The sequence below is a fragment of the Siphateles boraxobius genome, unplaced genomic scaffold (assembly GCF_051911475.1).
Source record: "Siphateles boraxobius isolate OS27281-9 unplaced genomic scaffold, OSU_SipBor_1 7, whole genome shotgun sequence".
NCBI classification, from domain to species: domain Eukaryota; kingdom Metazoa; phylum Chordata; class Actinopteri; order Cypriniformes; family Leuciscidae; genus Siphateles; species Siphateles boraxobius.
In genome coordinates, this window is record NW_027509197.1 from 17,619,424 (window position 1) to 17,634,717 (window position 15,294).

The 15,294-nt window shown below is 38.1% G+C and overlaps 1 protein-coding gene across 3 annotated transcripts; it reads left to right on the plus strand.

The window, feature by feature from the left end:
- Positions 1-944: 944 nt before the first annotated feature.
- On the plus strand, positions 945-14,000 carry map3k19 (mitogen-activated protein kinase kinase kinase 19). 3 transcript variants are annotated; one of them, XM_077215189.1, is made up of 15 exons: positions 958-1,084; positions 1,526-1,707; positions 3,109-3,300; positions 3,508-3,662; positions 3,817-3,929; positions 4,206-4,336; positions 5,208-5,262; positions 6,403-6,481; positions 6,907-7,115; positions 10,394-10,437; positions 10,529-12,397; positions 12,677-12,775; positions 12,895-13,077; positions 13,180-13,595; positions 13,731-13,984. In XM_077215189.1, exons 2-15 carry the CDS (start codon positions 1,537-1,539, stop codon positions 13,819-13,821), a joined length of 3,807 nt encoding a protein of 1,268 aa, XP_077071304.1. In that variant the 5' UTR covers positions 958-1,084; positions 1,526-1,536; the 3' UTR covers positions 13,822-13,984. The 3 variants fall into 3 exon arrangements, with proteins under 3 accessions (XP_077071303.1, XP_077071304.1, XP_077071305.1); XM_077215188.1 differs by having other exon boundaries at positions 945-1,084; positions 4,227-4,336; positions 12,895-13,595; positions 13,731-14,000; XM_077215190.1 differs by lacking the exons at positions 958-1,084; positions 1,526-1,707; positions 3,109-3,300; ... (2 more) ...; positions 4,206-4,336; positions 5,208-5,262 and adding an exon at positions 5,536-5,678 and having other exon boundaries at positions 12,895-13,595; positions 13,731-14,000.
- The last annotated feature ends 1,294 nt before the right edge of the window (positions 14,001-15,294 follow it).

Here is a 15,294-nt window from a genome sequence, read left to right on the forward strand (position 1 = left end):
TTTTCTAAGGTTCCTGTTATTAGTTCATTCTGCTCAGGTGCACGTCATCTTGTTTGAGTCACCACTTAAGTTCTTCCTTCACAGTCTCAGTGTTCGGTCTACGTTACATTTAGTGTGTGTTGCCTTGCCTGTCTGATTATTATTTGTATTATCCTCATTAAACTTCTATTGGAATTTTATTCTTCATATTCTTCTGCCTTCCTGCAACCACCCGTGACACATGTAAACAAAACAAGCAAGCCAAATAATGCAACAGTAAAAACAATATACATCGACCAATCAAAAAAAAATGCATATAAGTGGAAAAATAAATTATTCAAACAAGTATTTCCTGCTGGAATGATTTAAAAAAAAAAAAAAAAAAAAAAAAATTTTTTTGCATTCTATAATAGTGTGTGAAATCCGCAGTGACCACTAGAGGTCGTTAGGTTCGGTGGATGTTCAAGTCTTGTATGTTATGTGATGTCTGATACTTAATGTTAAACCTAAAAATGTTCCTACTAAATCTAAAATGCGATGGTGTTCCATTTAGTACTGTAAAAGGTATAGCAAAGATTCAGTTAGATCATGATCAGTGAAGAGGATCATAGTATATGATCCTTTAATACAGTAGAATGAAAGAGCGGTGTAATTCTGCCTATAAAGGCTGTTGGTCTCAGTGAAGGTCAATCAATGCAACTGTATCTCCATAGAATGATTCCCAGGACAGCTTTTGCTTAACACACGCAAAGAGGATATAAGAGACAGTTTATATGCTGATTGGGAAATATATGTTTTTTGGGAACAGGTGTAAAATATTGGAATAATACAATATTTGTTTTTAAGAATTATGAAATATACAAAATGCACACTTCCCCTTAGAAACCAAAACAAAGGTCTCATGGTGAGTTCATTGTTTTCATGCCAAAGCTTTCCTTAGCAGAGTCTCCTTGGCAACAGGCTGTAAACTCAAATCTGCTTCAGGCAAAGACGCAATGAAGACAAAGGACTGACCCTTAAAACACAAGGACATAAACATTGGAACTAATTTAACTTAATTTAACTCAAACATTTCAATCCAGAGAGGCACGGATGAGTGACACTGGTGAGTCTTGCTGGTTTTAATGTACGTAAGCAACAACAAGACCTTTTCTTATGGTCTCTTATTTAATAAGTACTACTTTAACATAAAATAATTTGTCTTGAGAAGTTCTATGATGCATAACTTTATGCATTATAAATTGTTATTTTTGGCTCACAACAGCTTCTCTTTTTCTTATGCATAAATACATGATCATTCATTTTTGTTTATTAGTCAATTATGAGCTGCTTTAGGGTGTTAATAAGTAAGCAAGAAAAAAAACTATTTGGAATGTATCATAAGTTAAAAAAACAGTTAAAATAGTATTGTGCTGCACTCTTAAGACAGAACTGAACAATTTTTACTGCAGCACTTTTACATGTTGTGAATACTGAGGAAGGTATTCATTACAACTAGTGCCAGAACTGCTGCTAATTTCTGTGTTTGTGCATCTGCATCTGCCAGAACACTAGAGCATGAATAAACATGAAAGAAGCAGCTTTGTGGAGCAGCTGTTGAAGGAAGAGCTTGAGGCTGTGTCTCTGGGGCTGGAGCAAGGGATCTACTCCGGGGAAGAAATTGACCTGCCTCATGATTCACAAGGCTGCACTCCCCTTATCAGTGCATGCAGAAGGGGTTTTACTAGGGTGAGACATTAGTGTGATATGAAAACTAGGCAGAAACTATAGCTGACTTCTGTGTAGTAAATCTGGCTAATGTAATGGAGTGTATTGCAGTGAATGTAATATAATGGGCATTATATTTCACTAAGTAGCCTTTCTACTTCCTGTTTTCTTTATTTAATAGCTGCATTAAAGATTACACAATTAGTTATAAGGATACTAATATACAGCCCAGCGTCACTGGGGGCACTGAATTGTTTCTATCGTTCCTTTAGCTTGTGTCTGTGCATTGGTTATGAGGATTTTGCAGTGACACTGTCTGCATGTTACATCGTTACACCACTTAGTGATGACAAGTGACATGTTTTGATTCACTCAATCAATTCATTCTAAACATTCATTCAGGAATGAAAAAGACTGTATGACCCTCTACTGTACCTTTATTTATTTAAAGGGACAGCCATGTAGCAGTGTTCAAAACAACTGGCAGTTACCGAGTGCGCTCTCATAATGTACCCCAATAACGAGTGTACAACCAGGGGTCGGCAACCTATAAGGGATAATCCCTGGAATGAGACAATAGCTAAAGAAATGTATATTAGGCAAAATTTCATTTAGTTAAATTAAAGTCGCTCGAACTTGCATTCAGATGTACATTTTGAGGTAACTATTCATCAAAGTCACACTGCCTTTTGTTTTATTAAGATAGGTGATATAGCCTACTAAGGTGTGAGATTTTTAACCTGTGCTTATGCGCAGATTCGACAAACCATTCGTGTGACCAGTGGTGCGTGCCATAAGGTTGCCGACCGCTGCGCTAGAGATTCAATGCCCATGCACTGTGAGAGTCAAGGTGAATGAAGTTTTTCTTTCCGCCTTTACGTTTTTCTTTTTCGTTTTTCGCCATTCACGTGGATCCGTGAAAATGACTAAAAATGCTGCATTATGCATGCCAGGGCAGTAGTTGGTGATGTCACTTTGTAAAAAAAAAAATCACTACACGGCTACTGAACACGTAATACGCACGTGCATGCCGTCACTTTTTACACAAACTCGCGTTTTTGTAGTTTACACAGACGATAGGGCTCAAAAACGCTGTTGTCGTGTCTATGTTTATGTGGCTTGTAGTTTTTATGAGTGTGTCACTGAAGCATTTACTCAACCAATTAGTTCAAAATGACTGACTCATTCACAGCGGAATGGCAACATATAATTTTGATGTTGCTTCGTTTTGAACGATTTTCACATGTGGAACAAAAATATTAAAGTAACTGCTAATGCTGTGTCAAAAATGTAGATTACTCAATATTAACTTATTGTTTACTTAATTGTTGTAATATCACACTTGCAATCGTGATGTTGGTCTTAATATCACCACCATCATATGTGCATTGCTCAGACTACATACATACATTTTGAACACAGGTGATGCATTTCCTTCTGGAAAGAGGAGCTGATGCTACACTTTGTAACCATAGCAACCAGACAGCTCTTCACGTTAGTCAACCAGCACTCCAGAGGGAGATGTTGATGGCTATGATGAGTGGCATACCGCACCAGAGGCAGCTCTCACTAGCAGCCTGGTGGGGAGATCTCTACTGTCTACAGGACCTGATGGTGAGCAGCTCAGACTTTAACTTGCCATTTGACTGTTTGAAATGTGATATCAACCCTAGGTACAAACAAAGCAGGCCAGACTCCACAGGGAGATCTCTGATGGATCAGTATTGGCCATCTGTCATGAGATATTTTTACACTCACCTCAAGCAATGGCTGCTGGAAGGAATTATAACAAACAAGTCTTATATTGTTTATGTGTTGCAGGCCCGGACAGACTTGATGGACTTAAATAAACAGAACAGAGATGGTCTGACCCCACTGATGCTGGCTGTAAGGGATGTGGATCTGTTTGAAGGACTCGAGATGCCCTGGGACTATCAACCCGTGGAAGTGGTGAAAGAACTTGTGTCTCTTCAGGTGTAAGAAATCCAATTTCAATTTTATTTAATTTTACAGTTAATTTTACTTCTTGGATCTGTAATATATAAAAATAAAATACAAAGGTAAGGTATTTGATTTCTTGAGGCCTCTCTCATAAAAAATCGTCACTGATCCACATGTTCTGATTTCCAGTGACACAAGGATCCTTGATCGGAGTGGTCACACTGCTCTGTGGTACGTCTCTCAGATAAAGAGCACCAAGAAGGAAGATCTCTGTAGAATAATGGAGTCTTCAATGCAAACAGGTAAAACACTGCATGCTTTAACACTTTTCTTTTCATAAATTGTGGAAGAGATCTACATGGTCCATAATAGTACTATAAATGTTTTACCTATAAAAGTTCTTTCATGTGAATGTAAGGGTCCCAGCAATGCCAACTATAACTAATGTAATATGCAATAATGTTCTCAAATCACTGTTTTATTCATGAGCATTTTGCTTATACAGTGTTATTTTTATTTATTTGTAGTGCAATTATTTAGAAACCTGTTTATGTTCTCAATGCGTTTACTTATTTTAGTGTTTGTATTGTATTTTGGAGATACAATATTCACGTGTCTGGACGTGTCTAATTGGTCAACGAGTCCTGTTGTACACTCCAGCTGCCCTCCTACACGTGACTGTTGCACACCAGTTTCAGATAAGATGAAGGTCAGGTGCTTTAACACGACTTACTCATTAATGCAGTGAATATTGGCAGTGTCTCCCACAGAAATCCATGTGAACTGAGTGAACAAAAGCGAACAAGTATAATTACAGCATAAAATAATAAATATGTCTCAGTGGGACTGTAAAGGCAAAACCAATTAAATGTAGTTTATTTGCTCTGAAATGTTTTAATCAAGCCCTTAATGGCGTTCCATTTGGCTGAGCCTTGGTCACATGCATCACAGCTGGCTAATGATGGTGTTTGTTAGTTGATTGAACGGACCACCTCCAGATGGTCAGTCGTCAACAGGTGCATTAGTCATGTAGGATTCTGTGAGAGGTTATTGTATGGGACAGTCGACCTCAAAGCTTTTATGCAGTTTTGTTTCTTGCTGCATAAAAGCTGTTTCATTGAAAACCTTTCCTTTACTGAACTTTAAAGTCTCCATGAAATCAAAATTGACAATTCAAATTTTTCAGGAAATATTGCTGTATTTATTATAAACGATTTAAACCATGCACTTTTTTTTAAATGTATGTGCCCTCATAAACTAACTCCTTCCCTGCCAGCATTTTTTGATTTGTTGTATGAATATTTGAACATGCAATATATTCAAAAGAATTAACTAATCTAGCTTAATGTATTCTTTTTTTATCAAAACTTGAATGTCGAGAAAATCATGTTTTTGTCAAAGACTAAAACGTGCATAAGCAATGCTTTTATTGCTTGTCTATGCTTCAATTCCCGATAGGCAAAATCGAGTCCAGTTCTATATATTTTTCGTTAAGAAGCCGTTTCACTCAGATATACATCAGAATAGGGAAGAAAAGACTATTGCAACTTCTGTTTAATGCCGACTTTCTTTTTTTGCAGAAAGAATCAGCTGAGATTATCATTGCACAAAAGAACAATGCAGACATCCACCAAGGTGAGTTGCTAGAATAGACTTAACAAACATTAATTATGCTCATCCTAGAAGACAGAATACAGAATGTCTGAGGTACTGTACACCTGCTGAATCATTCCAAAAGGACAGTGATTCTCTGTATTCACCGGGCTTTCAACCAACCACTCCCTTTGGCAGCAACCACCACCCTGAAACACACACTCACACACTCCAGCCTCAGGCTCTCAGCCAATCCCTCAGAGGATCCATGATAATGGGAGGGGTGTGTCTGACTCTGCTTTCTGGGTTCCTCTATTTCAAATGACTCAGGCTACAGAGTCATCAGCAGAGAACCTCTGACACTCGCAGATCAGGATTATGTAAGACTCAGAGGAACTGTAAAACATTTGGTTTCAGTGAGGCTTGGGCAACTTTAGAGAGGATAGACTTTATCAAAGGTAATTTTTTGAGACACACACACACACACACACACACACACACACACACACACACACACACACACACACACACACACACACACACACACACACACACACACACACACACACACACACACACACACACACACACACACACACACACACATTTAGGTAGGTAAGATGTTTTAAATGTTTTTGACAGAAGTGCTCACAAGGTTGCATTTATTTGATCCAAAATACAGTATACACAGTAGTAAATGTATTACAATTTAAAAAAGCTATTTTCAATTTAATATATTTAAAGTGTAATTTATTCCTGCGATGTCAAAGCTACATTTTCTGTAGCCATTATTCCAAACTATTCTTATGTATATCTATCTATCTATCTATCTATCTATCTATCTATCTATCTATCTATCTATCTATCTATCTATCTATCTATCTATAATAGTTTTCTGTTAACTACATGAAAAGTGATGTCTATGCGTATATGATAAAAGGATTAATGCTTCTAAGGACATTTTGACAAACACATTTCATTTAATAATATTCATGTACGATGATATATAGATCTTGAAATGTTGGTGGATTTAATTTGAATGAATTTGTATTGGTTTTAGTGTTGCCTTTGGATAGTGAATCTAGTTTTTGTGAGTTTTTATACTAGCTCCACAGTATAACCAAGATAGGGAACGTTTCACATTACCCTTTTCACCCAGAGTGTATTTGGATGTCTCTGCAGATAACAGGATTTGCTTTGAGGGCTGTATTGAGCCAAAGATGGACATCAGACAAGACAAAGATGAGAGGAAACGAAGGAGGTTAGCCATCTGACTGCATACACTCATTCATCACTTCCTCAAACTAAATTAGCATTCAGATAAACAAGAGAGCAAATAGAGTCAACAAATCTGACTTAAACACCAATATCAGCAGCTGAGTATACATAAACTCCACAAACAAACTGCCCTCACAAACAATCTGTCTGCATGAAAGCCCATGTCCATTCAGTGGCTCCCTTTCATTTCTAAACAAAGACCGTACAGAGGAGTACAGTTACAGGATCAAGCCATCATCAACATAAGACTATGCTTCCAGGGTGTGCCATTATCCACAGAGAGAGAGAGAGAGAGATTTAGTTCTGCCCTTACTTTTCAGAATCATTCAGCACATTTCAAAAGAGGATATAGCTAATTTTTAAATGCTTTGAAAAATATGAACATGTTAATGTAAATTTTTCACTCAGTCGGACTTCATCCTTACCCAGCATATGGAAGAGTAGAAAAGACTGGGGCAAAATAAGGCCCTTGCATCCATCACTCAGTTTGACTTCCTCCTCAATACCCGTTCTCCCTGCTGCTCATGCCACTCAGCTCAGCAAATCTGCACCAATGCTGATGAACCCTCTTCTTGATGCAAGTGTGCTGCTGAAAGCACGGGCTAACATTCATAACAGTAAGTATAGACCGTTGTTAACTGTGAAAAAAAATCTTGTATTAAACCATTACAGAAGCAGATAAATAGATACATACAGAAAGATACATACATAAAGAATAAATGCACTTCCTGGAATGTAGTTTGACAGATTATATTGGGGGAAAAAAGCACAGTAAAATATTAAAACTGTACCTACATGCATCAGCTGAAATGCAAGTTGGTCCATAAGTTAAGGCTTATAGCTTGTTTGCAGTCATGTGATTCTGATGACGAGCGAAATTCAGATGGAGGGCAGGAAGTGAAAAGCAGAATGGATGAGTTGGAGGAAAGTCCATACTGTGCTGGTCAAGAAAGGTAAACAGAAAATCACAACATAAGTTGGACGTGATCCTTATGTTATGAAGAGGAGATATGTTTCTACTGAATTGAAAGACTTGTCTGCCATTGAGGTGATAGATATAAAGAATCTGAAGCTGCCGTCACGCCGTGTTTAGTTCTGGGTCTGATCTGTTTATATTTAGCTGCCTTTCTGCTATTGAGTTTAGGGGAGTATTTTGATTTTCTGTCGTGATTGTGAAAAATGTCGCCATTGTAGGTCCTCCACGCTGAATCGAGAATTGCCAATGGAACTCATATCATCGCTCCGGGAGAAAACTGAACAATGTAATATGCTTTTTTCCGCCTTTAAAAACACTAAAGGAAGCAGGTTGAGGAGGTGACGGGAAGACGCAGGATAGTGTTTTTGAAAGTTCTGTACTTTGTTTGGTTTCATAATTAACATTACATTTGCGAGTATGACTGTCAACTCGGCTTGTGAAATAACTTGCACGCAGCCACTTCAAAATGGTTCATAAGCTTCTGTGGATTTGATTTTGGTTGTCATTTGATAAAATAAATACAAAAACAGTGTGTCGGTGTCTGTCCGCTGAATGTAACCCTCTCCGATTATCCTCCGTGTCCATATGGGAAAGTGAATTTTTACAATGACAACAATAAAACTTCAGTCAACACTTGTTGAACACATTTATAAGCAGCAGCACGTGACTGTTTTCACGGTAACCAGATCAACATTTTTACAGAAATTCATGATCCTGCAATGCAATAAAATAGCTTCTCTTCCCTGCAAACGATACCATGAAGATTGTGAATATTTAACCAAGTCAATAACAAAACAAAAGGTAAGCAGGTATCCATATTAATGTCAGTATCAGCAGATGCAAAACGCCATTAAAAGGCGACAACTTTTAAAGTAAATAAACAATAAAAGTTAAGTAAACTATAAAAGCTCCTTGTGGTTTCTCGGTTTGATGGATTTGAGCAACCATAAATGATGCGAAACAGGCATTTTGAGTTTGTGATAGTGCTTCCCATGTAGAAAATCGCTTCCTGCCCTCCATCTGCATTTCACGCCACAGCAACGCAGTGATGTGATGTCATGTGCAAACAAACTATACACACGGCACCGACAGATGTCAACCAACACCAACAGATACATGCATCAAATTTAGTCGGTTACTCCTGTCAGAGTCTGTTGCAATTTGCTCTCATTGACTGCATTTTCAATCAGCATTTGTTGTTAGGTCGTAGAATGTCTGAGCAGTGATGATTTAAGCAGTCAACTGATCATTTTGCCAGCGTCTGCCTTTAGTAAAACTGCACGCAATCCAGAAGGTAGGTACAGATCATGGAGCACTATGGAGTTCACAATGGAGATGTGTTTATAGCCAGAATCAATAGAGCCCTGGTGCAGCTCCCCAAACAGTCCAGATTACATTGAATGTTACATAGTTTTGCTGCTTTCCCAGTGCTCAGGAAATTCTACATTGCTTTCCATATTGCTGATAAGACTGGAGGAGTTTCCAAAGAACATCTGCAGATAACAAAAAACTAGAAATGGACTGCGTATATGATAAACAAGAAGGGAAGTAGTGCCAGTGTTAGTCATTTCTGTATTATTAGGGTAGTCTGTGATCCAGGAGACATTTACTTGTATTGCCTGGAGATTACAGTTATAAAAACAGAATGAATTGAAAGAAGCTGGAGAAGTCACAATCTCAGATAAAAGAATCCTGACAGAGGTACCTTCATCCAGGTAGGAGTAGGTAAAGCATGAAGAACAGGCTCTCCATAATTTTCATCATAAGTGAGAGCAACTGGTTTGAAGTCGTTTGTGGTTCAGATTTTATGACAGGATTATCCAACTGCTGTGCATCTTCAACCCCCAATGTCTGATTTCAGCAGAACCCAGAATCTTGATCAAAGATAGCCTGAGAAGAATGAGTGTGGGAACTTTTTCGTCAGGTGACAGTATTGGTGCAGATGAGGAGTAGAATTACAGCATGCTAGTGCTGGCGTAATGTTATGGACATTTCCACTGAGCTGCTCTGAAAGTACTCCTCGGCTGCACTAATACTGTAGCAATCAGACGAACTCTAACCTACTAAATTTCTGACCTGATATAACTTTGGTCAAAAGGAACTACGAAATTGCACTAACCATTTTATTGTGAAATGATTTATTGAAATATTAACCCCTCATATTGTTTTTTGATGATACAGGATATTTTGCTGATGCCACTAATAAAGGGTAATGAAAAGGGGGGAATTTGATTTAACAATGTAACCAACCGTGGTGATTAAGAGCGTGATGATTAGTCATGATGATTCTGTTTTGATATGTCTGGCTTACCCTATAAAGAGGGTTGTATTTTTCTTATGGGTGGAGTTTCTCTGAGTATTGCTCGAGAATTCCCGAGGTCTGTTATTTTCTGCTGCAGCAGGGTAAGTTAGTAAACAAGTTAGAATTTATGCAATTGAAGACTCGGCTGTAGTCGACTGTAGACTCGCTGGAGTATAGGACTAGATGTATGCTGTAGTCGACTGTAGACTCGCTGGAGTATAGGACTAGATGTATGCTGTTGTCGACTGCAGACTCGCTGAAATTTAGGTAAAAGGCTGTAGTCGACTGGAGACTCGCCAAAATATAATTTTAGGTAAAAGGCTGTAGTCGACTGGAGACTCGCCGAAGTTTAAGATAGAGTAGTTAGGTTTAGGAAGAAAAATCTGCAACAATGTTCAAGAAGTATTTTTCAAACAAAAAGAATGTTGCCGACCTTGTGGTTGGTGTGTGACCAAAAATGAAGACCTGCTGAGTTAATGGGGCTGAATGTAACTCTACTTTTAAGTTGTGTCTGTGTGCAAATTTTGATGGCCATGAATGAAAAATTCTGTTGAAAAGGTTGTCACATGAAGGGAAAGCATATAATAAATCTTCTACAACTTCTTAATTAACTACAGGGCTTAGAGCTGTTGACACAGGGGATGACAATAACAGGCAGAAGGTGAGTGAAATCTTATCAAAATAAATACAAATAATAAAAGTAAAACATCTTGACTTTAATAGCATTTTGATTATTGTGATGTGATTACCAGATGCCACCTACTCTATGTTCAAGGACAGACAAACATCTCACTCCTTTGGACAATAGATGCACGGATGGTTCTGCACGTTCAAGTCTTGAGCACTCATTGATCTTAAAACAAAGGAACATCTTGCCCATCTCATCACAATCTGGACAAAGATTGGAAAGGATCTCCAGCCAGTCTTCACGAAGATCCAGAGGCACCAGAGCGGGCAGTGAAGAGAGCAACTCTTGCAGCAGTAGTAGCCAAGAGGAGGATGAGACTGTGCCCCAAGATGCACACAAGATACATGTGGGATTAGAGAAATCACTCAATTTGGAATTAGGGACCTATTTGGATTTTCAGGATTTAGTCAGTTCTGTAATTAGCAATACCACAAAAGATAAAAACAATATAATTTCAGACAACAATAAAGGCTATACAGCTGTCGAATCATTGACTGTTAGGGAGATCGAGGCTAATACAAGATCTTCCAAAACAACTGAAAATTCAAAGGATCTTCAAAGAAAGTGTCCAACTTTGGATTGCTGCTCTAAAGGACACAAAAGCATAGTCAGGGAAATACAACATTTAGTCAGAGAATCCCGTTTTATCGCAGATGAGAAGCACTTTACCACTGAGGATATTTCTGAAGTAGAACAAACTACGGATGAAAAGAACAAACCAGTTCAGAAAACTAAAGGAAATGACAGGAAAGGCAAAACATCTATTCAGACAAACCAGTCATTCAATGTTCTGGCACACATAAATCTAAGTACTGTTAAAAGTACAAGGAACAGGATAAATTCACCAATTCAATCAAAGCTGCAACTAGGAGAAAGTAAACCCACAAGCCTAGTAACTGCAGGAGAAACTACTAACAAATATTTGCCAAGAGCACCTACAATAGCTCACAAAAAAACAGCAGATGAAGGCCCAACAACAAGAAGGATCTCTGAACCTTTTCAGCACATGAGGTCAAGTGATGACAAGAAAGTAAACAATAACAGTCAAAAGCAAATTCACAGAGATCCAAGAAGTGCAAGAGCATCCAAAAAGCCTGCATCCGGAGTAGCACAGCGAGCAAGGTCTGCTGTCGATTATGTCACTTACAATGACATGTTTCTGAAGATCAGTCAGGGAGATGAAGGTCCAGCAATCTATGAAATGTTTGCAACTCCAATTTATGAAAATCTCAGAGTAGACTGTTCTGCGGAGAAAGCAAGACAGGTTCATACAGCGCTTCAAGTTAAAAGTAAGATAAATGGAAAACCGAGGGGCCAAAAAACAGTGGAGGTTAACCGAAGGAAACAAGCGCAATCTGAGAGATCCAGTCGAGCTAAGTGCAGGCATCTCAAGCGGAGGGATAATGTTACCAAAGGGATGAAGAAACACCCTCCTCCTTCAGAGAATAAATGCCATGTCATTATAACTTCTACTTGTGGAACTGTCCAGAAGAAATCTGAAATGCCCATCATTACGGGTGACGGGAGGAAAATTTCAGGCGTAGAAAGACAATGTACCTCCATACTGTCAGTGATTGAAGAAGTACTTTCCAACACTGTGCCCAAAGCAAATCCCATTAAGGACATAATACATCAAGAACAGACTCCAATGGTGGCAGGTGTTAAAAGTGAATCTGAAATATCATGTGTGAGCAGATTGCCCACGCAGCCACTGATCAATACATGGACAAGTGATGGAACGGTATCACCTGTGCACCCGAGGTTTCTAGATGAAGCCAGTGATGGACCTCTCACTGATGACCTGCTGCGGTCTTTGGCAGAGGAGTTGATCTCACTTGAGAAAAGAGATGTTGAAACACTCAAGACTGAAAAGGGAGATGGCACAGAGTTTAAACATAACTTGCCTTCAAAATTTAATACATTTCTAAATGAGGTAACATTCTAACATATTTGACGTGTACATAGTGTCAGGGTAGCCAGCAATGCTCCTGGAGAGCTACATTCCTGCTGACTTCAGCTCCAACCCACTTTCAATACACCTGCCTGCAATTTCAAATAACCCTGAGCACCTTGATTTGCTGGTATGGGTGCATTTTATTGGGGTTGGAGCTGAACTCTGCAGGATGGTAGCTCTCTAAAAGCAGAGATGACTACCCCATTCCTTAAGTCGATATTCTATGGCTAATCACATTGAGTTTCTTTCATCCATCAGGGTGTTTCCTCAGGCGAACTACACAACACTCTCGGATCTTGCTCACATGCTATTACATGGACAAAAGGAGAAGTTCTGGGTAAAGGAGCTTATGGGACAGTAGGTGTTTAAATGATAAACATTTCAAAGCACAATTTTTAGCTTTAAAATAAATCTCCAAGTACAATCTGATATAAAAGTTTTATGTTTCTCATTTTGTTCTATATCTTAATTTATAGGTGTACTGTGGGCTAACCAGTCAAGGTCAGCTGATTGCAGTAAAACAGGTGGCACTGGATGCTTCAACTTCAGAGATGGCAGAAAAAGAGTATGATCGCCTGGAGAGAGAGGTGGAGCTTCTTAAGAACCTTCATCACACTAACATAATTGGTTTCTTGGGAACAGCTCTCTGTGAGAATACTGTAAGCATATTCATGGAGTATGTTCCAGGTGGCTCCATCTCAAATATCCTGAGCCGGTTTGGACCATTGCCAGAGAAGGTCTTTGTTCTATACACTCAACAGATTCTGGAAGGTGTTGCCTATCTTCATGCCAACAGGGTCATCCATAGGGATCTGAAGGGGAACAACATCATGCTTATGCCCACCGGAGTGATCAAGTTAATCGACTTTGGTTGTGCTCGTCGTCTTAGCTGTCTTCAGACTTCAATTGGAAGTAAGAGTGACCTTTTGAAGTCTGTACATGGTACTCCATACTGGATGGCACCAGAGGTGATAAGTGAGACAGGTCATGGACGGAAATCAGACATCTGGAGCATTGGCTGCACTGTGTTTGAAATGGCCACAGGAAAACCACCCCTTGCACACATGAACAAGATGGCAGCCCTTTTTTACATTGGAGCTAGAAAGGGCTTAATGCCTTCTCTGTCTGATGACTACTCTACACATGCAAAGCACTTTGTCCAGGCTTGCCTAACCAGGTACATTGCTCTTTTACTCAAAAAGGAAGAAATATTTGCTCTGGTTCTTTTTGTGAAGTTTTTAAATCCACTGTATATGTTTTCCACACATTTCTTGTGTGCTTTCTAACAGTGGGAATTGTTTTCTGTTTGCAGAGATCCAAGGCAACGACCGTCAGCAGAGGAACTGTTAAGACATCCATTCATCTCTCATCACAGCCAAACCTACAATAGACCAGTAAACTGAAAACTTATTCACCAAATCAAAATGTAACCTACAATAGACCAGTAAACTGAAAACTTATTCACCAAATCAAAATGTAACCTTTTAAATCAATGATACAAAGCAAATTGACTATGTGACCCAACATTTGACATGGGGAAAATATAATTTACTAAAACACATTAAAGAACTGTAAATAGTCATTTGACAAACGTGGCAATAAGCTTTTAACACAAATGATCAAATACACAAAGACTGAGGTTAAGGTAGTGGAAACCATGTCATTTATTAAATCTAAATAAAATGGGGGTGGGGGGTGTGCCAGGGTTGTTTGCGTTTGCCTTATCCAACTGCAATTCAGTGATCAAAAGTAAAAGGATGGTTTATACAATGCTGGCCTCGTTTACCAATAGCCTCACACCGAAAAAAATCGAAATCAAAAGATCAAAACCATTCATCCATTCAGAAATTATGTTGAGGGCCAGTGAAAGCCCAGATCTCTTTGGGTCAGCACTGTGATAATGAAATGAATCTCTTTTTACCCACCTGTTTCTTATTTGTTATTGACTTACAGAGTTGCACAAATGGGCTACTGCTTCAAGCCAAGAAATATATAAAAATGCACTTCACAGCGAAGGTTATGTAAACTTTATAGAACTACGCTTTTTGAGGCACAACCTTTGGCATCCAGCTTAAGGTCATCTTGAAGGTCCAAAAAAAAAAAGGTACAAATTGCATGGCCTCTGACAACATGCCAGGTAATTGGCAGGGTGTAGATTGCCTGCTAGTTCACCCTCTTCTGGAACATGGAACACCAGTTCAAACACTGGAAGGCTGTGCTAGAAATGCCAACGATGGATTCTAACACGGAGTCAAACCCCCCCCCCCAACCCCACACATTATATATATATATATATATATATATATATATATATATATATATATATTAGGGCTGCAACTAACGATTATTTTGATAATCGATTAATCGGACGATTATTTTTTCGATTAATCGATTAATCGGATAGAAATTAAATTAGTTTTTTTTTTATTATAACTAAATAAAACCGTAAATCAGGGTATTTATGTGTAAAAGTGTACTTTAAAAAGTGCAAAAGCCACACATTGAGTTTTACTATTATCAATATTTGCATTGTTTTTAATGATAATTGCTGATGGCAAGTTGACAAACATGATTATTGTTAAAAAAATGATATCCAACATATTATGTTTTAACACAATTTTTGTTAAAACAAATTTACACAGACATGTTGTTCAGATGTGAATATCTGAACTAAAAACAAACTAAAAACATCTAAAATATATAATTCATTTAATTTTTATTTAAAATTAATTATATATAAGGAATATAAGGATAAAGAATATAATATATATTATATATATAATATATAAAAGAATATAATATAAGGATACATTGATTAAATAAATATAGAAAGACTGAAAACAATTGTGTGAATGTAGAGCCGCAGTAGATCGCGT

Bases quoted from the DNA above. Each gene is read 5' to 3' on its own strand.
- map3k19 (XM_077215188.1), top strand. From the start codon at position 1,537: ATGAATAAACATGAAAGAAGCAGCTTTGTGGAGCAGCTGTTGAAGGAA. The intron at 3,930-4,226 runs GTAAAACACTGC...TGTATTTTGGAG, and splicing joins GGAGTCTTCAATGCAAACAG to ATACAATATTCACGTGTCTG. The intron at 6,482-6,906 runs GTTAGCCATCTG...TTTTTCACTCAG, and splicing joins GATGAGAGGAAACGAAGGAG to TCGGACTTCATCCTTACCCA.